The sequence below is a fragment of the Pygoscelis adeliae genome, unplaced genomic scaffold (assembly GCF_000699105.1).
Source record: "Pygoscelis adeliae isolate BGI_AS28 unplaced genomic scaffold, ASM69910v1 Scaffold227, whole genome shotgun sequence".
Classification (NCBI taxonomy): domain Eukaryota; kingdom Metazoa; phylum Chordata; class Aves; order Sphenisciformes; family Spheniscidae; genus Pygoscelis; species Pygoscelis adeliae.
The window spans coordinates 3,341,971-3,364,320 of NW_008825100.1; the positions used below are offsets into that span (position 1 = coordinate 3,341,971).

Genomic DNA, 22,350 nt, shown 5'->3' on the forward strand with positions numbered 1-22,350 from the left:
TGTTCTTATTCCTTGCAACTTACAGTCAGGACCATTAAACATCCTTTAGAAAGGGAAGGGAAAAAAAATGAAAATAAAAAAAAAATCCCTTGGACTTCTCATTTCTTGTCACCAATGTTGCTTCTGTATCTTTGCAAAATGTATTTTGGTTTGCTTATTTAGCCTTTTTTTCTCTGTGGGCTGCTTCCCACTCCACCGGCTCCAGGAGGCTCTCGGGGAACTGCGTGTACTTACGCCCTGGCTGTCCCCTGCCCTGACACACGCAGGCTGCTGCTGCTGCTGTCAACAAATCCATCTCTGCAGATGTTCCTGAGAGGCAAATCAGCCTCTTCTTGTAGGCTACACCTTAGCTAAACTCACATTTATATAAACTAAGATTTATATAAAAACATACTGCTTTTTTATTATTATGACTTTAGGGATGTATGATTACTGTTTTTAGACATGGGAGAGATTTATTCTCTAGCTGTGAATGCTGGCTTGCCACAAGGCACAGAAAGCATTTCCTAGTTGCTCCTGTCCCAGTTAGGGCGCTCTGATGCAATCATTAATGAAGGCTCTAGAGCAATTCAGGTTTAATGCAGCACCTTCACCTAAGAGCAGTCGATGTGGCAGCAGTGACCTGTTGAGTTTCACACGCCGAGTGCAGGGTTCACGCAGTCAGCTCCCACCTCATGCTCTCCTGGAGAGGAGGTGATACCTCCCACAGTCTCTCCCCCTGTCCAGCGAGCCCGGGTTTGTGGAGGCGGTGAGCTGCTGATCGGTGGAGCCTGGGGAGAGGTCCTGGCACCCTGCTGCAGTCAGTGCTGCGGTTTGCCGCTTCTCAGGGCTGTGCACTCAGTGAAGCTCTCTTCCGACCTGGGACCGGGTGCCCTGACCCGTCCCTGGCCTGGGAGCTGAGCTGCACGTGTTGGGAAGTCAGAAGTAAGAGAAGTCCTTGAAAACACAAAGGACTGCATCTTACAAGACGAACAATGGAGTATCTGGGCCAATTACTGCAAAAAAGCAGCAGTTTCTTTTTTTTAAGACTGAGAATACAGAGAAATAACTACATTTTATTCTCAAAGCAGAGCTTAAGAGAGATCTAAGTGATTCACGTCCCTTGCACTGGCTCTCTGCGCAGGATTAAGTTTGACCCTAATAGCATCCAGTCATTTATAATGAGAGCATTAAAAAATCACCATTTATTGATTTGCACCTCTCTAAAAGGGCCCATGAATGACCTCATATGTTTCCTTTAAAACCAATTATTGAGCTCTTAGAAGAAAAGAATTATTTTATAGTAAATACATTTCATGTCAGTGTGTTTGTTTTTTCCCTAGATAAATAATCCTACTTTTCTCTGTTAGTAACAGTTTAGCTGATGTGTGTTTTACAGCTTCTTTTAAATGCAACAGTTCTGAATGACTAATACGAGGGGATTATTGGAGCCTGGAGCTGCACAGCAGAGTCACTAACGTGGCCTGCACAGCTGTTACCAGAGACCCAGAGCTGGGGAGCGAAGACGGCAACAGTTTGCTCATCGCTCCCACAGGACATCGATCCTGTCTCAGCAGGGCAGGCACGGCTTCCCTGAATCCTTTCAGACCCTCAAAGGGCTTTGGCCTCCAAGGTTTCACCTGCCTTCCCCAGGCTGAGCTCAAGGAAAGCGCAACCCATGTGCTAAGAGGACAAGCGAGTAAACAGGCACAAACTTTACTATGCCTATGGCACCTCCACCCCCCTTGACTGGAGAAAGATGGCAAGTTTTCAGGCTCAGAAGCCTTTCTGCAGGGCTGCAGGAGGAGTAGCAAACCTCCAGCTAAACAACATCAGGCAATAGCTGCTGAGAGTTGCCTGCTTATGGGTGGGCAATGGGAGAGGAAGGTCGGGTTGTACCACTGGAGGAGAGTGAGGGATGTGGCTGTGGGGTATAAATGAGTTGCTGGATGTCACCACAGCTTGAACAGTCGATAAGAACAATGATCTTACAGGTATTCTACTGTCACTGAAATCCTTCTTTCGTCTAAAAGTTACAACCATGGTTATAGCTATCTGATACATTTTTGTCAGTAACATGACCGAGTAGAGACTAAGATATTCTGAGACTGGGGAGACCAAATGTGGGGAGTCAGTGGAAGGAGATATGCAGAAAAATCGCATATTTCTCTCCATTCTCTATAAGGAGAGTTTGGATAGCATGGACTAGCTGCCTCACTTGTAGGCACCTGTGGGGAGGTAAGGTGGTTTCCAGCCATCTCCAGTCCGTGCCTTCCTTTCTCCACACGTGAAACTGAGAGAATGATACTTGTCTTTTTGAAGTGCTTTGAAATATGTGGCTTTCTGTTTAAGACCTAAGTATTATATATGATGATATGCACTTATAAATATAGGGAATTTGCCCTAATCATGAGTCTGCAAAGTTGTTATATTCTGATTTATGGTACGTGTAATGTTAAGCAGTTGTTATCTTCACCTCTGCTTTCTAGGTAAGCAATTATGCAACTTCAGCACGTCCACGTGTTTAAAATGGACCCATTTTTCACTACTTTTTTCTAAACTTCTTAAATGAAAACCTTTTAATATAAAAATAGAGTAGTTGGGGTCTGGTAGGGGAAAAATGCAATAAATGTATCCTTTCAGGTAAAAATACTTATAAATAATTCTGTAAATTTGTTTAAAAAAGAGAACAGCTTGGAAAGAGTTTGGGGGGAGGGTTAATAAAAATATGTTTTCATCAGAAACACTTGTGTCAAGAATGTGGATCAAATTCCATACATTATTTTAATTCTTAATTAATCACTTCAGACAGGAGACAAAGCATGGTTTTGAGGTTTTTGAAATAGAGTGTTTTAATTCCTTATAAGTAAAGAAAAAGGAATAACAGGGCTGCAGCCATTTGAATAGGCTGCAAGGTTGCTCAAAGAGAACTGATTTAAGCTTTATTAAGAATGACAAAAAAGTTCTTAAGTTAGCCTGGGAGTATTAAAAGACAAACTGCAGTTGCCTAAGAGGAGAGGATTTTGATGCATGGGGCAGAAAGGAATGATCAATGGTTCATAAATATAATAGTAGTAAACACAGTGACAGGAGAAAAAATGTATGTGGGTAACATAATTGTTACAAATTTAGTAGCTTTTGCTGTGAGATCAGTTACTGAGGATTTAAGAACAAGGCAGAAAAAAGAAAGATTTTTTTTTTCAACAGAAGATAAATGTGAAAACCACCAAAAAGGAGTTAGACAGAAGAACCACAAAGAAGTATGCTGCATTAATCCTGCTGGAGAATCATTTTGTATTCCCTCATCTTAATTATAAGGCATATTCTCAAAACTCATTTGTGGAATCTTTGACCTCGGTAGAGGTCAAATGCAAACAGGCTGGAGGGGAGGTGATGGAAGAGACAGGTGCCAGGGGGAATGTAAGGGCAGGACTCAAATTGAAGAAAATTGGAAAATAAATCCTGGCTTGGCAGGAGAGTGCGGACTGGAGAACAGAACAGAGGAGCTGGGAGGAAGGAACAAAAGACACTGCATCAGAGTCGTCTTTGCAGGAGAAGGAGCAAATAAATTCCTTGTTGAGATGAAGCTTGGCAGAGCTCACTACGGCATCAGGTGCTGACGTCTGGTGTTGGAAAAGAGGAGGCAGAAGCAAGGCAAACTGTGACAGACCAAGCAGGGAGTCTGGAGGCATCTGTTTCCCAACCTTAGGAGGAAGCTAGGTGGATTGATGCTACGTGCAGGGGTGGGGCTCTGGCCACTTATAGCGGCAGCAGGCAGGGACTGCGTCCAGCTGGGCTGGGCGGTGAGGGGACAGTAGGGGTTAGAAACACTTGAACTTTTGGTGGTGGGACAGGAGAGGGGCGGAGGGCCATCTTCCCTAACATTGCAGTCCAGATTTGATTTAAACTGTTGTGCACTTCCATTTTGCAGCAATAAACATAAGACTTGAGAAATACCTTTTGGATTCTTGATAAATCAATGCCATCGCTTTTTTCCCAAACTGACTCCTTGTGCTTCTCTGAGACAAGTATTTGATTTTACATTGATCAAGTGCTGAACTCAACCACTGTATGTATTGCTGATGATGTGATGGTATTTGAAATGTGAAGCTTTTGGTGTAAAGACGTAAAGAAATGGAGAGATTCAGATCCCTTCTGGCTTGTCATTTCCCTGCTGCCCACTGAAAGTGTTGCTGCATCTGTAGATAACTGTAGCCTGCTCAAAGCCTTCCAGTGTATTTAGGACTGGATGGATGTTGGCTTCACACTTAATTGGAAATGCTAGGGAGAGGAGTCGAGAGCAGCGTACCGGGAATTCAACACTGTTGGTTCTTCACTTTCTCTGTATTTAAGTGTTCCTTGCTGATGGAGCACAGATGGTCTTAGATGAAGGAAAAAAACATGCCAGAACTCCAGGCTAGGCTCAGACTGGGGAGTTAAGCTTGACATGAAATAAGCAGAAGGCTGTAATTAGCTTATCAAGAGCATTAGGCACCTGGTGGAGGAAAGCAGATATGTAATGCACAATGTAGCTATAGAACAATAAAAAAATACCAAAATCTGTTTTATGAAACATGGGGGACTTTTCATCGCTGACTTCCTCTTCCAGCCCAGCCTGGTAACATCTGAAAGGTCCTACTTATTCTTGGTTATTAGTGATTTATCAGAAGTGACATTTTCTGACAGATTGTGATGCTGAGCACCAAACCCCGTAGAAGCCAGAGAGTCTAAAGGTCAAAATCTAGGTGTGTTGCCAAAAACTTTCCTGGGAAGCTTGCACCACACTTGCCTGTGCACCATGTGTACTCCCTGATTGCAAATATCAGTCATCTCACGGCTCCCTCTTGTTCTTTCTGCCTGTTTTTTGCAGCCACACGTTGTCTTTCATCTTAACCCTAGGATTCAGGCTCACTGGGGCAAGGATTGCCATTTAATTTTAAGCAGAAAGGCCTAGCAGAGTGCAGCTGAGTATTTCATGTGCTTCCACAGTGCATGTCAAAATCCTGGTGTCTAGGAACAGGAGGCTGGATCCTTTCTCTAGGTATGTGAAACAAACGGAAGTTCAGACATACGTCTGCTGTATTGAACAGGGAAAGTACAAAGACTCCTTTTAAGCTGAGGATTTAGAATTTTTTGCCCATATTCTTGAAGCTCAAAAACTATTGCTTTAAAATGGGGAAGAGCAGGAGGGAGAGTCTGGTTTCACTTAAGTTCCCGTGGTACGGGCAGGCTCAGGCGGGATCTCTGTTTTCAGCCTGCCTTGCAAAACTTTCCCAGTCTCTCTGGCTTGCATGAAACTGGCCTTGGCTAATTAAAGTAATCTCAAAGCTTTCGTTTGGTCTCAATAATGAATCTTTCACTTAATTAAAGATTTCCAGTGCCTTTTTCCCTTTTTGGTTGTACTACACCAAGCTTAAGTGCACAAGCAGAAAAGAATGTTGATAGGATAAATTGAATCACATGCACATTTATTTGTTTAATTGCGCACTGCCCCCTTTTTTCAAGTCAAGACAGTACTTAAACCATGTTCAACCTCTTATACGATTTTAATGAGAATATATTGCAGTGTTTGTCATCTGAAAGAGTATTAGCCCCCCCCCATGCAATAGATGAGATTTCCCTAAAGAAAAACAGGAGGCACAGAACAGTGAAAATGTCATTTTGAGTTCTTCATTAGTCTCTTTAATACTGCAGGATGTGCTGATTTTGATTCCTGAATCTCAGCTTAATTGTTGGGAGAATCAGGTCCAAATTGGGCATTTCCTCAAACTTATTTTAGCTCCTTCGCAAACCAACCAAATAAATGCTGAACAAGTATATTCAACGATGTAACCTGGAGAGGAATAAAGAATACAAGACTTCCCCACTTTAGAAAGCTGATAATACACAGAGGTTTCACATGTGCTTCAGTGATTACATTTTCAGTTTGAAGCACATATGGGAAGATTGCTTTTCGTAGCTGAACTCTTAATGTGGGTGCACAAAAATGCACTCAGTTGACTGTGCAGGATTTGCCCAGTCTGTCTCGGAAGCTGGGGGGGAGGGAACACAAAAAAATGTATAGTGGAGAACCCTTAACATCTCTACATAGCAGTGACCTTCAAAGGGGCACAATGGCAAGGAAACCCAGAGGAGAAAAATGAAGGAGAATAAAATCGCCTTGCTTGATGCAGAAATACAAAGGAGACTATAGCCATGGTAAATTGATTTTGTACTGAATATGGGCTGGTCCATTGGAAGGGTTTTTGAACCTCCTACTCCAGAAATCATTGTGCAAAACAGTAAGAGGAGGCTGCTTAGAAGTCTTGTCACATCCATCAGTGGAGCCCACAAAGAGGAAGGAGGGATTTAGTTCTGAATGGCGACTCTGCCAAAGAACATAAAGGGGTGGAGATGGACATCTTTTGGCGGTAGAGGGGCCTCAAAGGAAGAATTGCCTCCACTTTATGAAGGGCGATCATTGCAGTGACTCCCTTCGTTGGCTCATTTCTGAGAAAAAGCTTGTTGTACCTTGTTTGTAGCAACTGAAGAAAAAAAAACCCACAACAAAACCTGTTCTTTACAGAATAAACAGTGCTGGTGGTGTGAGAAATAGTGCTGTGTGGTGCCCACCTGGCCAGCGTCAACCTGCACCTGCACCTGCATGCGTGTCGGCTGTACTTATATTCCTGACCTGTGCTTGACTGCAGTGGAATTTTTCTTTAATTGTTTTTGACTGAGTGTATTTGAACATCTTTATTTAGTTATTTTATTGATTTATCATATAATCTTATGTCTCTGTAATCTCCAGTACATTTAGTAAATGTTTGTTGTCATAAGCTATAAACTGAATGTGACATGGCAAGAAACCAAATTCCACTGTGGCTGTTAATTACCCAGTATGCTAAAAGTCTTGTCTCGGTTTCTGTATGCTTTTGATCTTCAGTAATAGGAAGCACTGTAAGTCATCCTTCCTTAACATCCCCTGTGCTGTTCTCCAGTTCTGGATGTTGTCATTCATTCTAAACTGGCTACAGGTGAGAGCTTTAAGGTCTTTTTTTACTAGCATGCCAAATGTCCCAGTTAACTAAGACTATCAGTTTGCATTTGGCCTGTCCACGCTTTTGCATGCTTAAAAGCAATAGAAATATCCAATGGATTAAGTTGTTTTCAAAAAAAGATAAGTATTCCCATATAGTATTTGCAACTAAATCATTGCAGTGTTGAGCACTTTCAAGCAAAATGAAGTAGATCATCAGCAAAATGAAATCATTGGCACAGACTTAACATTTTTCTTTACATAGAATGATAAAAATACAAACACTAGATAGTAGAAACAGAAATCCAGTGCCATCTTTATCTCTCTCCTTCAGAGCTGTATCTTTCTTCCAAAGTAACATGTTGGTGTGTTCATCTAGCACTGCTGCATGAATATGTAGCTGTCAGTCTAAGCTCGGCACATAGCCACAGCAGTGTGTACTCCTTCTTTCTTTAGCCTTACGGACAGCACTGCAATCCGATCTGTTGCTAAAACCTGTAATCTGGGCATCATTCCTGGCTTCCGCAAGCCCTTCTGTTCAGGTATAGCACCACATCCATAGCTCCTCGTGTCGCTGGATCACCAGTGTCTTTGCACCCTTCCACTGATTCCCCTTTCTTTAGTCGTATCCTTGTTGCATTGCATTAGTGCTTGTATTAATTTTATGGGTCTTTCACAGACCTGCTTATCACTTTCTCTAAGAGGCTCACTCCACTTTGAATCAGCCCATGAAGCCAGTATCTCTCTCCCCCTTGGTTAATGTGCCTTCTCCTCTTGCTTTCCCCCATTGGACGTGAGGAAAAATTTCTTTACTGAAAGAGTGGTTAAACATTGGAACAGGCTGCCCAGGGAAGTGGTGGAGTCACCATCCCTGGAGGTATTTAAAAGACGGGTAGATGAGGCGCTTAGGGACATGGTTTAGTGGGCATGGTGGTGTTGGGTTGACGGTTGGACTCAATGATCTTAGAGGTCTCTTCCAACCTTAATGATTCTATGATTCTATGATTCTATGTGTCCTGCATGTGCCTCGGAAGAATCCCATCCTTGGTATACTAAAACTCCTCTGGTTACGAAAACCTCAGGATGAGTTATGTGGCTGGTGAGCTGAGACCTTTCCCTGTTGTGTGGTTATGCTCCGTTGTCTCTGTGCTCTACTGTCCACCGCTACCTGATGCCTCATATATTATTACGCTTTGCTTATAATGCATTTTGGCAAGGCTATACCTACACAGGCTTGCACAGGGAGTCCTGGGCTGTGATGGAGGCTCATAGGCACTATGAAAACTGCAAATTTGGATGACAAAGAAAGTTTCATTATGTAAAAAAGCTCAAATTCTCCTCTGTGTGGAATTCAGCATCGAGTTACAAATGTTTTACACTAGGGTTACTGAAAGTATGCTTAAAGCACTGGCAAGTCAATCTGCTTGCTTCAAATACTGATTTTAATTTGACAGTACCTCCTCAAGGTTGAGCTGGCTGCTCCATCATAAGCTGTCCTTTGTACACCAAAATTCCCAAAGAACTGAAAAGTACAGGTTGTAGCCTGGATGTGACTATCTATATTCGTTGTTTATCCTAGAAAACACCATTTTAGTTTTAGTACTTGGTATCAAATGTTCTTTACTAAAGCTTTGGACAATTGTGTTTAATAATAAAACCTTGTCCTTGTACAGTGCTTTCCATTTGGGTACACTGTAGAAACCATGATCTGTTAAGCTTTATACAATGCTTCTTTCAGATAAGGAAATGCATGCTCTGGAGTTGTAAATTCCTACCTGACACTGCAGAGAGAGAGGAGTGTATGATTTACAGACCGTATGTTGTTTAATAGAATCTCCTGCAGGACAAATGGAAGTTGAAGGCACCAAAACTCAAATTTGGTTTTGTACATTAGACTGTGGCCTTGCCCCAAGATGTCAGGAAGAAGAGGACGGGATGCGTGGCATCTTCCCTGTTGTTCTACTCTCTAAAACCTCTCCCTCTGTGCACCACCGATTCAGTGGATGCATTTTGTGATACTAGCAAAAAAATGCTGTCTAAGAACTCATTTTGTGCTAGACAGGAAAGTTTTTAGTCCTCAAGAGAGCAAAGTTCAGTGCCCATCTCTGCCTCTGACATGCTCACTGGCTTTTCCTAGTCAGTTGACCTCTCTGTGCTTCTGGTTTTCCTTTCCTCCCATGTGCCTGTGTTGTCTGTTTAGCTTGTAAGTGCTCTCAGACAGAAATTCTTTCCCACAGCAGGTTTGTATATTACCTAGAAATACGGGGTCTCGATCTCAGTTCATGCCTCTACGTGCTCCTATAATACAAGTAAATAACAAGGGATTTTGAAGCTGTGAAAGAGAGAAAATCAGTAGCACTGACCATCCAAGAAGAACTCAAAGCAGCTGAAAACTTTCTCTCAAAAAGGAATTGGTAACATTTGCAGTTGAAAACAGGTTGTGTCTGTAGGAACAGACACACAACAGCAGGATCTGACTGCTCGCTGCAGAGCTGTTACTGGGATGTGCTCTCTGCGCTGGAGGAAGGCTGTGAGGGATTTAAACAAGCACTTTACCTTGCATCAGAGATAAGACAGGACCATGAACAGAGTGGGTTACCATGACTCAGCTGATGTACAATAACTCATTGGGCTGGAATAACTTGATGAAAGAAAGCAGAGCTCCCATACCTGGAGGCTGAGGCCCTGTTCTGCCGGGTGTTACAGCGATGCTCCATCTGGGTGTGCATACAGTCTGAAAACATAAGGTGGGAGGACAGACTCTACTCTAAATCAGTGAGGCTTAAGAGTGAAACCAACAAAGAGAATGTAGTCAGTCCTCTTGGAAACTCTCCTCCCTGTCTATTGCAGACACACACCATTTCTGTAATTTTTGTACAATAGGTGAGCCATGGCAGAGGAGCTTCTCTCAGACTATTGCGTTTCTCTTTGAAAGGATGTGATAAGAGTCCATGAGATACAGAAACATTAATATCCAAAGATGGTATTATTTGGAGCTGAGTTAAAGATCCATTCTTAAAATGAGAAAGTCCTTTCTGATGAATGATTCATTCCTTACTATGCCAGTATGTAGCATCCACTTCTGCTCTGATGTGAACAGAGTGAGTGATCATGTTCAGCAGCCAATAAATACCAGGCCAAAATCAGTCCCGGTATAGTAAGCGGCTGACTTTTGTTTATAGAGAGAAGGTCTGATCCAGAGATTAAGGTTATAGGAACTGGAACCCATTGATGGATTTTTTTTTTTGCATGTTTGCCAACCTCCATCTTCTAAGTGTTACATATTGAGGTCTTCCCCAGCCAACTTACTGTCCAGCCACTCCGGAAGAACCATGCAACTGGGCCGGTCTGTTGATTGGCACTATGGGTACTTAGTTTAAATGAAACATACAGCTTGAGTTTTACCACATCCCAAAGGATCTGAGATCACTTAAGGGAAATCAATTAATAATTTGATAAAACACAATGCAATTCCCTTCGTCCAAGCCCCCTCCTCTCCCCATGATTAATTGCCTGAATCCTGTGATCATTCCTCATACCTGTCACTGCACGCAGCAGTTATCTGTAATTTGTATGCTGCAATATGTAGCAGAACTATTTATTGAAGCTTGGCATTATATTCTTTCAGTACTAGTTATCTGTTTATCAGACATGTTTATCACAGTTTCAATAAATTACCAGTGTTGGAACTTCAGAAGTGGCCTCTAGGGTATGAATCTACTGTGCTTTATTATTAGGAAGTTAGGGTTCAGTAAGTTATTATTTACAGAGCACTGTAAATGTACCTTGTCCTTGAGAGACAAAAGCCAATGCTTCAAAAAGGGAATTTAACTTTCCACTTTTAGACTAAGGCAGCAAGTCTTTATGGAGAAGTCCTGGAGGATTAAATAGGGAAGAAATAGCTAAAGTGTTGTAGAAATGTTTTTACAGTACACATCATAGAAACTGAAGTTAAACAAGAACCTTTTCATGGATTTTCTGCATCCAGCCTGTAGAGCTGTCTTTCAGAGATTTTTTTTTTCTAAGTGCTATAAGACTCAGGACTTACTAATTTCTTGTAAATGCTGTAGAATTTGCCCAGGGAAGGGTAGATTTACACTGGTGCTGTCTTGTATGGGACTGCAAAGTATATAGAAATAAACTTATGAAATGGATTTGTCATTATCAGCAAGAATCTGTGGGTGATATTTGAGAGGTCTGAAATCTGTTCATCAGTACAGATGAAAAGGTTGAGGCTGACATCTTGCAGGGGAATGAACTGGCCCTCTGAGCAGCCGCTGCATAAAGGACTTGGTCTGCACCCCAGTTTAGCAAAGTCCTTAAGCATGTGGTTAAGCTAAACTGGTCTTGTAGGGTAGGTAAATATGTGCTTTATTTCCATTAAAGTTGGCAGATATTAAGTGCAGTGCAGAAACATGGTCCCTCTATGTTCCTCTCTCCTGAGACTTGGAGAAAAGTTTCCATACCTTGCTGTGAAATGAGCTGATCCAAAAAAATACTCGTAAATGTAAATAAGAAATGCAGAGATTTGGGGCCGGTATAAGGAATCCAGGAAGCTGCCTTCAAAGCAAGCCTTTTTTTTCCAGAGGTACATTTCTCTGAACATACTAGTGCCTTGTACAGTCACTGGAAAGGAAGATGTAAATAAACACACAGGGAAAGAAATTACTCTGCCAGCTCAGGTCTCTAGTGAACAATAACTGTCATATCACAACACCTCCTGCCCTCCTTCCTCATGCATAACTCAGCAAAGGGTGATGTGACTGGCAGACTCTGCTCGGGGTGCCCTGCACGGCACAAGCAGAGAACCAAAATCACCTCTTACTCTGTGGGCAGATTGAGAAGTCTCCTGTGGGCACTGCGGTGAGTTGATGGAAATGCAAGCTCCTGCCATTAGCAATCCCTGCAGACCCGAGCCTGGGACACAAGGTGCTGCTTCTGCTTCTGCTGACGTTAGCAGTAACCCGAGGAACTCAGTACCTTTTAGGAAATGCTGGGCATCTCACAGAATCAGTCCCTGGGTTTTTTTTTTGCAGTAAGTCTGTACTTGGTTTTTTTTGTCTCCTTCCAAACATACACAATGTGCATTTTTTTATTCCACTTTTTTCCCTTAATAGGAGAGAACAACATGATTCTGGGTCTGTATGCAGGCATGCAAGGCTGCCAGTAGCTTGCATGGAGTACTTATTTAATGGAAGTGAGGTTGGTAACAGATGGATAGGTTTGTAATAAAAGACTTCAGAAATTAAGAACAGGTTTAATTTACCTGATAAGTATGCATGTAACCTATTCTCTTCCAGTCTTCGCTTTCCAGTTTCAAAGCAATGTTTTGGTTTTGCAAAAAAACCCTGCAACCTCTGTTGTGCAAGTACAGTGCAGGGATTAGTGTATGCTTAATCTATTAAATTCATATGTGGTATTTGAAGTAATTATAAATTGCTGGCCTGAATGTAAAGGCTGGTCCATAAAAGTCAAAGAGATTTTCACATCAGCATTTGCGGATGTACATAACTTGATAACAGGACTTGCTAGTGACAGGCAAGTACTTTGGATGCCAACATTGGGGTGTGCAGGTAATTAAATAAACGTATCTAGAGAGCTTCTCTCAGCAGTGCATGCTGAATAGCTGATTTGACAGCACATGATGAGCTAGAATTTCTAGAGCACTGTTGATCTGCAGTCTGAACTGGGACCAAACCATGATGCTCATAATTTATTAGAAGAGACATTAACTCTTTCTTCCTGTGTCTGAGTGTGATATTTGAATATTCAGATATGCACTGAGCTTAGCCATTGTGGCCCATTTCTGTTAATTTCTAGTTGGGCAGTGTTGCACCAGGTACATGTGGTTGTACACGACTGCTTCTTCTGTGATTGTTCTCCTTCATGTGACTTCCTAAAGACGCAGAAATAACACACAACCCTTCTTTGTTTTTTTAATTGAGAAAATCTGCCTGCATAGAACTCAAGAACAGAAACAGAGACGTGAAGAACCAGATGTCCATGCAAATAGGCTGAAGGAAGGCACATTTAATTGCATTTCAGTTCAGGGACAAAGTTGCTAGTACTCTTGTGCCTGTCTGCACAGGTGGCTGGGCAGTCCTGCTCATGGTTTGCAGGGCTCTTGTCTTACACAGCAGCTGCAGCCCTGAGCTGGTTGTTTCATTTGTATGGCATGAGTCTGGTGTTCCCCCATTCTGCACATGGGCCATGTGGTTGTAGGGGAGGTCCTCAAAGTGGCTGGGAACACCGTTAGAAACTGCATTTCTTCTGGAAATGCAGGAGGGGAGAGATGATGAAGAGCTTATAAGAAGGTAGCATGAGGAGCTGGAGTGCTCTTGGTAAGGATATAAGGGGAGGAATTGCTGATGTTCTGACAGCCAAAAAATGTGTTTTCTTGGTTGCTTAAGCACATGGCAAGTAGGGAATTAGCTAGGAGAAAGTACATACTGTCCTGTGCTTGATTGTAGCCTTGCTCCCAGGTTTGTCACATCTTCATCCAGGCTCTGTTTTCCGTGACCCATGCCATGAAAGTTGTTTTATTGCCACGTGGGTCCAGAGGTGTCTACTCTACTGCTTTTGACTGACGTGTAGCAGGAGTATTAATTTGGTTTATTGAGGGAGGTGAGGAAAGGGAGGGGAGGCACATAAGTAAGTGTGCAGGAAGCTGGCTATTGAGAAGTGTTATGATCAGGTAAGGAGGCAAAAGTACAAAGCATCCCTTACAGTGCTGTAGTCTTATGCAAGTGTTAAGGAGGTGTCTGCCTCACTGAGAAGCATATGGGTACACACAGATGTACTCCAGAAGAGAGAGATCTTTCTGAAGGTTTCTCTGTCAAATGTCCAGGATGTAGTTTGATACTGGGGCAAAAGGAAGCTAAGAAAATTTCATCTGGGAAGGAGGGGCTTGGGTTGGACGTACCAGTGAGATGCAGAAAGCAGAGCACCAGCATTACACAGGGAGTTTGCATGGAGAAGCCCAAGACAACAGAGATGACAAGAGTGGGAGATTTTGATCTGAAAAGAAGCTGATCAGCCAAGTAAAGAAACCAAACAATGCTGGAAAGCTCACGTGAAAGCCCCAAGCTTGGAGGTCTGAGCCTGCCCAGGACCTCTTACCAGGTCCAACCCAAAGGCCATGACGACGGATGTGTGCGGGCTCCTGGGAGCCCAGCAGGAGGACTTGTCTAGGCTGTAGGTCAGCTGTCTGGTGCATATTCATACCTTGCAGTACAATTATTTAAACTCACATTAGCTCCTTGGCTTTGCAGTTATATTTTTATTCTTGACAAGATGTTCTGCTTTGCAGGGTCATGAATATTTTCTTTGAGTCACTAGAGGTCATTGGAGTTACTCAGCCCTCAAACTAGCTCATCCCTGTCCCACCAAAGAGGTGTGGGACTTGTAAAACATGCTCTGGATTGCCATATTGCTTAATTATCCTCTTAGCTCTAATGAAGTGCACCCTGAGTAATGGTGCAATCACAAACAAGTGTTCTATAATTTGGGCCATCACCAAGAACTTCTGTTATCACTAGACTCATCAAGGTAGTGCTTCAGAAAGCTGAAGGGCAGTATTGCCTAATAAAAGAAAACATTTAGGCACTGAGAACATAGCTGGAGGGGACCAGTGCTCTGACATGAGCTGTGTTAACAACGTGCCTCAAAGCTCTGTGGTGCAGGTGTCTGGCAGGAAGAGCTAGGTGTCCCCTAGGAGGACAAATTCTTCTCTTACATTGCTGCAATCCCAGAAGACCCAGAGAGGCAGCATTGATTGCTGAAGTAACCAACGATTTTTGTTTTCATTTTGTCCTGTCAAGCACTGGTGAGGTAAACTGGACTGTATAATGGAGAGTGCTCTGTCTCTGTTTTTGAAATGGGAAGAAGAGCCACCTAATAACCTGTCTCTTTTCTGGATTTTTTTTTTTGTATCAAGGTTGTCAAAAATTGATCCAAGGTGCAAGGATACTGTGGTTAGATGAATATGGGCTAGATTTGGGACTGGGGATCAAAATGCTGCTGCACAGTTGTTTTGCAGATGTCAAGGGCTCCTGGGAGTCACCAGTTAAAATTCCTTGCTCTCCTGTGATGGTTTATCGACGTGAGCTCTCTCATCCAGTGACATATCCCCTCTCAGGATATGGCTAAATGATCCTTTCCAGCAAGGACTTATCCCAGCTCTCACAAAAACACTTCTGAGGCACAAGCTTTTGGCCTTCAGCCTGGATTGGACTGCAGTACATGAGAGGTATTTCCCAAGCGACTCCCAGGGAAAGATCTGTGCTCTTCCCTTCTCCCACCAGATCTTTGCCTGTGCTCATAAAGTCTTACTTCAAGCCAAATTGAATTGAATGCTCAGCTAATGGAGAAGATACCATTTTTTTCTGAGTGAGGTAGAAATATCCCTTCCCCCAATGTTGTGCATAAATGCATTTCCTGGGTGGTGGCATTTCTTGCGGTTCTGAGCGAGTGTCTTCATGGACCTAAGCTGGGGGTGGGAAAATTGATCCCCTCTTCTTATTGGCCTCCCATCTTTCTCCTGCAAAAAACAGGACTTATCACGTGTTGAGGGGAAAACTTCTATGGAAGCCCAGAGTTTAAAAAAATATATTGGCTGCAGTGAGAAGGTTCAAGAGGAGTTCAGATCCGGACCGAACTTTGAAGCCATTTCCTGCGTTGGTAATGGACTGGGGAAAAAAAGGAATCCTGGCTCTTTTAGGGGAGCTTTGGATCTGTATCTGAACTTTGTGAGCCTGGCCTTTCCCTATGTAACAGCTATTTTTCTTGTACTCAGAATGATGTATTATGTATAGTATGGATATTTATATGTATTTTCACCTCCAGCTAACAATACCTGCTTGAATTTGTTAGGACTATTTTAAAAAAGTGCTGAAGGGAGGAAAATTGCAGAGGGCACTGAATGGTTGGGTGTGTTGCTGAATATTTTAAATCTAAAAGTTTTCTCTAATGTAGTTTTGCTGGTCTTGACTTTTCTTGCAAAGGAAGGGGCCTCTTCTCTCTGAAGGAGTCAGTCAGAGCCGACTGGGGATCCCATGTGCTCTCGGTCCAGGTCTTGCAGCCCCCAGTCAGTAGTGCCCTCAGCCCTAATGCGTTTTACTCCACCTCAGGATCTGACCCCCCTTGTCTGGCATCACAAATCACCATCCAGCCTTTCTCCCAGCTTCCCGTCTCTCCGGGTTTCGCCTGTCAGCTCCCAGTTGTTGTTTTATCCAGCTCACTTCGCTGCAGGTTTACTTAGAAGGTGATAATCTTGTGGGTAAATTTAAGGAGACCAGCAGATTTGTGCAGAACTACGGGACGTTGCTGTAGGGAAGGTTTTCATTTTGGTGATGAAGGCTGGAGGTTTTATACAGCACTGTCCTCTTTGAAAAAGGGTGATGGCTTGGCGTATGGGGCTTGTGTCTTGGACCTTCCAGCTGAATGATGATCAGAAGTTGTATTTACATGTAAATTAAAGTCTGTCCTCTGTTAACATTCCAGTTGCTTCTGCCTCTGGACTTCTCATCCATCTATCATTTGTGTGCACTGTGAGCACAGTGGGAGTGAGATACATATTTACTGTCACTATGCTGCTTTTAAATTGGGCTGTGTAAATTGGCTGGAGATACTTACTCTTGCTTTGGGAGTCTCCACACATGGTGGTTGGTGGCATTGTCATGTGACTTGTGCATTTTGGTTTCTCAGGCAACAGCATGGGGTTCAGATGAAGACACCAGGAGGTCCTGTCAAAGTAAAGGGAAAACAGAGGTAAGTTTTGCTTTGCTACAGTGATGCTATGGGTAAATTTGTTTGCATCATGTGAAATCCACACAGGGAGCATCTGACACCAGCTTGAGCTTGTAAATTTCCAGCAGTTTAGATCCACCACCACAAGTGTATAAGCACCACCGAGCAAGCCATTTCAAAGGCCCCCTGTCCAAGTTATTGGACTTGCTCTGCATGAAATTTAAAGGTGATTCCACTGCTGGAGAGGACACAATTTGTGACACATCAAGGAGTAGAGTGGTGGCAAGCCAGGGGTAACATCTTGCAGTGGGGCCTGAGGCTGGACAGGTTGGCTTAGTCTCGGTACTCAGCAGTGAGCCGCTGGCATTCGGCCACGTGGGCTTCGATGTTGTTTGCAGTTAGAGTTCATCTTTGTATAATTCGCTTGAACATGAGAACTGAATCTGCTAGCACACTGCAGTCTGTTCAGGTGGAATATCACAGAGCTCCTTTGGAGGCAGGTGCAGTCTGTTAAAATGCAGTTTAAAGCAAGAATTGCTTGAACCAAGGTATGCTGTCCCTGAAGTCTGGAGTTCACAGACATTTCTGATTCAAACACAGGTCCTTTCTGCCCCTCTTCTGAGAAGCTAAAACAAAGCCATCTATCTAAAAGCAGGAAATATTTTGATTTTTCAAATGTGGTGTTAGTACTGTTCAGAAATCTTCAGGCCTCAACTGGGAGGGTGTCCTCTTGTCCTTAATACTACACCACAAAGAGTTCTCAGCCTAAACCAACGGAGTTGGACAAAGGATAAGAGAGGGTAAGCATGATCTTTGTTTAGACATGGACAGTCAAGCAGAAAGTGAGTGTGTTGCTGGCCCAAAATGCTGGAATTTTGCCAAGTTCCAGCTCAGTGCTTTAAACACAGGATGATATGATCTTCCATTGACCACGTTCATTTTATATAATAAATTTTATGTGATTACTGTATTAACTTGTATACACACAAAAAAGCTAGCTTGAATTTTGCCGGATATGCAACAATTTGCTTCATGTAGCTGTGGAGAACAGGAGCATGGGTATCCTAGAACATGTGTTAGAGTTTCGTGTAGGATCTACATTATGCAGGAAAACACCATGGAGGCAAAATGGGCTGGGTTAGGTGAACACCAAACATGGCCAGCCACTAGAAGAAGAACCCAACAGAAGTTGGACAAAATTAAAAACCTCCAAAACCCAAGACATGAGGAATTTTTGAATTTGTAGTCTTTGTACTTTGAAATGTGTAAAGAAAGGATTTTACTCTTTTCCTCCATTATAAAGTTTGTGAGATTTAAATTGTATCCCATTGCTCGTGAAGAATTTGAATTTATAACCCAGAATTATTTTGTCAACCCCTGGATAAAACCATGCATTTGACTGAACAAATTCTAGGATAATTTCAGTTTATCTTTTTTACTGTCATGCCGAAAGAAAGCAATGGTCTGAGTATCTTTGCTGCTGCTGCCTCCTCACACTGCAAAGAGTTTGCCAAAAATTTCATGAGGATAATGCTCTGAACAGCTGAGTTTATGCTGATTGTGGTCCAGAGCTTGAAATTGTTTGGTGGGCACAGTGGCCATGGGTGTGAAGTTCTGAGGAACAATAATTAAGCAGACTGTTTGTTAGATACTTCTTGACATACAATTAATGGCAGAGGTGTTGACTAAGAGTCTGACAAGAAGACATGAAACTACAAACAAAGGCAGAAGGATTCTGCAGTAGCTAAGTAAACTCAGATCTCCCAAGTCTGTATCTACTCTAACCTGTGTGTCCATGGCTGAGTCCCCTTGGAGGGAGTCTACACATTCATTGTTTGTTACACTGCAGAGAAATGACTTAGCGCTAGCTCCAAAAATACCAAGTTCAGCCTAGCCAGCTGGTGAAGTGCTCTACTCCAACTAAGAAGTCCAGTTCTGACCCAGCATCTCTGCCCTTGGCTGGGTAAATGCAGCAAGTGAGGGCAGCACTAACGTGAACATTTCTGATTCTGCTGTGCAGTGGCAGTACAAGATCCAGAGCTCTGCCTGCCTCAGCTCTGCTTTGTCAAAACTTGACTAATGGCAGTTTTCTACCTAGCACAGATGATTTGATGATAAATATGTTATGGATTGTCAGGGACTTAGATATGTGGTGATAGAGGCTAGAAATAAGGAGGACCTTTGGCTCTTATATTAATTCACAGTGTAGTTTGTGTAAGTTATATGACTGGTACATTTTTCTTGCCGATTTAATAATGTATGTATTTTAGGGTGAGGTTTTCGAAGCCACCTAGTGTATTAAAATGCCTTTTCCCCCTTCATTCTTAAGCCTGTTGATTGTTTGAATCTAAATCAGATTCTTCCTGCTGCTTAGAAAATATCTTCTAAAATTCTTAGAGCTTTACCATAAGGAAAATAAAAGGTGCAAGAATAAAAGCCACAAAATGCATATCGCAGAATTATAATTATTATGGCATGATGGGTACTCCACATTTGCATACCTATTGGCCAGAGAAAAGGGAGATGAGAAATCTGGGTCCCAGATTTGAGGTTAGAAGGTACCATTAGGTCATTTCTTCTGACACCCTGTGTAGTTCTGGCCACAAATTTCACCTGCGTATGCCTAAATTGAGCTCAGTAACTTGTGTTTGGCTGCTGCACCTTTTTGAGGAAGGCAAAAAGTTTTGAACTGAAGGTCTGAAGCAAATGGGCTGACTGTGTGCTTTGCTGGCTTGTTCTAATGGCAGATCACCTCCCTGTTAACAATATGTACTTTATTTCCTCTTTGGATCTGGCTTCAGTTTTGAGTGGCTGGGTCTCATTTTGCCCTTCTCTGCTAGATTAAGGAGCCCTTTAGTTACCAATATTTATTTTTTACAAAGGCACTTATATGCTCTTGTCAAATCAGTACTTAGGCTTTTTGATAAAGTAAAAAGCTGAGTTCTCCAAGCCTCTTTCTCTAAATCATTTTTCTACTGCCCTTGAATATTTTTTGTGTCTGTTTTCTGCACACTCCAATTTTTCACGTGTATTCCCTTGTCAAGCTCTCTAATGCCTGAGTGTGATTAAAACAGTCTTCCACCTCTTATTCACCCTCCTCTGTTCATACACCTGGCAGTTTCATAAACTCTTCTGTCATAGGAGATCATGCAGAATTGCCTAGCCACTGTGACCACTAAATCCTTTTCACAGTTGCTAGTCTTGGGATGTAATCTCCCAGTCTATGCATAGAGCCCTTTTGTTCCTTTCTCTTTAATGTATAATATCTTACAAAAATTTGTTTGTTGGGTCCAGCTCACCAGCCTAGCGTATATCACTGTATATATAGTGAGGCTTTGGCCTCACTGGTAATTATTATTTGGGTTATCCACAAATGTTCATTAAGAAGAATGTTGATACTGGGCTAGTACTAGCCCATCTGGGACCCTGCTAGAGTAGCAAGTTTGTGAATTATTTCACTCTGAGGACTTTTTTCAGTCCAGTAATTTATCAGATTTCAGTCCATTAACATATATGTTCTTGAATCTGATTTTAAAATTAACTCTCCACAATATGTCATGTGATATTAAAACAAACACCTCAGAAAAGTCTCTTTCATTTATGTCATATTTATCAACCAAAACTTGTGGTTTCCTGAAAGAATTGTATATGCTTTATTTGCCATGTCTCTGGAGAACCATGTGGGCTTCCACTAGTAATCATTCTTATTTTTGCAGCATTTATAAAATGTATCCTGATCAACACCTTAAAACTGTCCCCTGGAAAACATCCACATTACTGAGAGACAATGCAGAGAACAAAGCCAGTGTTATGCTGCCTTTCTTTCTGTCTTCCAAATGATACTGCCCAGAGGTTGTGGTTAAAATGAGTGATGGATAGAGCAGAACGGGAAGAGGTGTATTTAATTTCATTAGAAGTTGCTCAGCTTCTAGTTTGTAATTGGTTTGTCTCTGCATAACAGTCCACATCCACCACATCTAAGGAATTTTGCCTGGCATGGAAAGTTGTGGCTTTCTCAACAAGAGCACTTTGGTCTTTCTCTTTTCTAAGTACAGAATTATTTGTTAACTTTCCAAAAGCAGCACACTGTCATTTCAAAAAGTGAAAGGGAACTGTTTGTGAAAGTGGCAGTGATCTAGCTCTTACATGCTGTCCTAAGAGCTTTGTGTAGCCAGGAGAAAGATGATGCACTTCTGGAGCAAGAAAGAACCAAGAGAAACGTCTGATAGGCATCCAGCTACTGGTTGTCCCACTGTATTGCCAGTATAGTTTCTTCCTTTTCTTGTATGATGTCCTGATACTGAAGGGTCTTATGATTCACACAAGGTAACAGGGAAATCCTAGACAAAGGCTAGAACCCACCTAAATGGGTTTGCAGCTAATGGAGGAATTTGCTGTTTCAGGCCTTCAAGTGACTCTGTGCCACACAGAGGATGTGCCCTCTGGTTATCTAGTGGAGCTGGGAATCTCCACACCACTTACGAATAATAGGCATCCAGGTAGGACAGGCACCATATAAATCCCCAGGCAAAAAGAAATAACCAGGAGGCGGTCAGGTATTTTTTCCCCCCTTTGTAACTGTTCCTAGAGATCTGAACCTACAGTCCTAGTACTTCTGCTAAGCTATCAACATAGAATCAGCCCCCAAATTTGATTTGAAGTCCATTAAAGAAAACTTGGCTGGAAAAATCATTAGCAATTCTCTTTGCTATCTATTGCACTCAAAGGAGAAAGACAGCTTGGTCAGGATATTGGCTTAAACTGATTAATAGAATTGTTTGTCCAAAGAAATAAATACAGATACCTGAAAGCGTGTTAATAATGGTGCTTGAGAACATGTTAGGTCTTGATTATTTTTTAACAAATCGGGATGAACTGCAACAGATAAATGTTTGCGGCACTCTAAAATGTCATTGAAGGGGTAACATGGAGTTCTGCTGGCTGATCTCTGAACTGCAGGATGTGCTCCAGGAAGGAGTTTGTGTTTCTTTACTGAGGACAACAGACCATCTGAAAAAGCTGTTTTTCTCATACAGCGTGTAACTGTGTTTTTAATCTATGATTAAAATATATCAGTATGTGATGAAATAGTGGTAGCTTAAAAATAAAAAGAATTAAAAAGGAGATCTCTGAAAACGGGACTTGAGTGGTTTATTCAAAGTAAAAGGGCAGTTAAAGTAGTGCCTATATATGGTTATGCTTTCAAAGAAAAATACATCTGTACAATGAAATTAAAGGCTTACAACATTTCAGAACTCCAGTGTTCAGAGATGACAGATGAAACGACTCAAGAAGCACCTACAGCTGGCTTATTCGCAGCATCCTGAAAATGTCTTTTTGAATTTTTCCTCAAACCGAAGCCGGCAGGAGTTCAACCCCTCCATTTGCTCATCTGTCCACACGAATGAAGGGAGTAACAGGGCACCACTCTTGGTTCTTGGGTTTGAAATGTGCTTTCAAAGCAGCCTGACATCTGTCTGAGCTAGAAAGAGGCCTGGTCCTGTCTACAGTTGTGGACATTACAGTAGTCACAGACAGACACATTGAAATCTAAATGTTGAAAAACTGCAATAAATGAGGATAGGCTTAAACTGCAGGGTGGGTGG

The 22,350-nt window shown here is 42.3% G+C and overlaps 1 protein-coding gene across 1 annotated transcript in view; it reads left to right on the forward strand.

Annotated features, from left to right (window-relative positions):
• Nucleotides 1-22,350, forward strand: part of SEMA5B (sema domain, seven thrombospondin repeats (type 1 and type 1-like), transmembrane domain (TM) and short cytoplasmic domain, (semaphorin) 5B) — a 185,895-nt gene that overhangs the window by 90,676 nt on the left and 72,869 nt on the right. Inside the window, exon 5 of the mRNA XM_009327140.1 lies at nt 16,703-16,765. Coding sequence (XP_009325415.1) covers nt 16,703-16,765 — 63 coding nt within the window. The remainder of the gene's footprint in view (nt 1-16,702; nt 16,766-22,350) is intronic.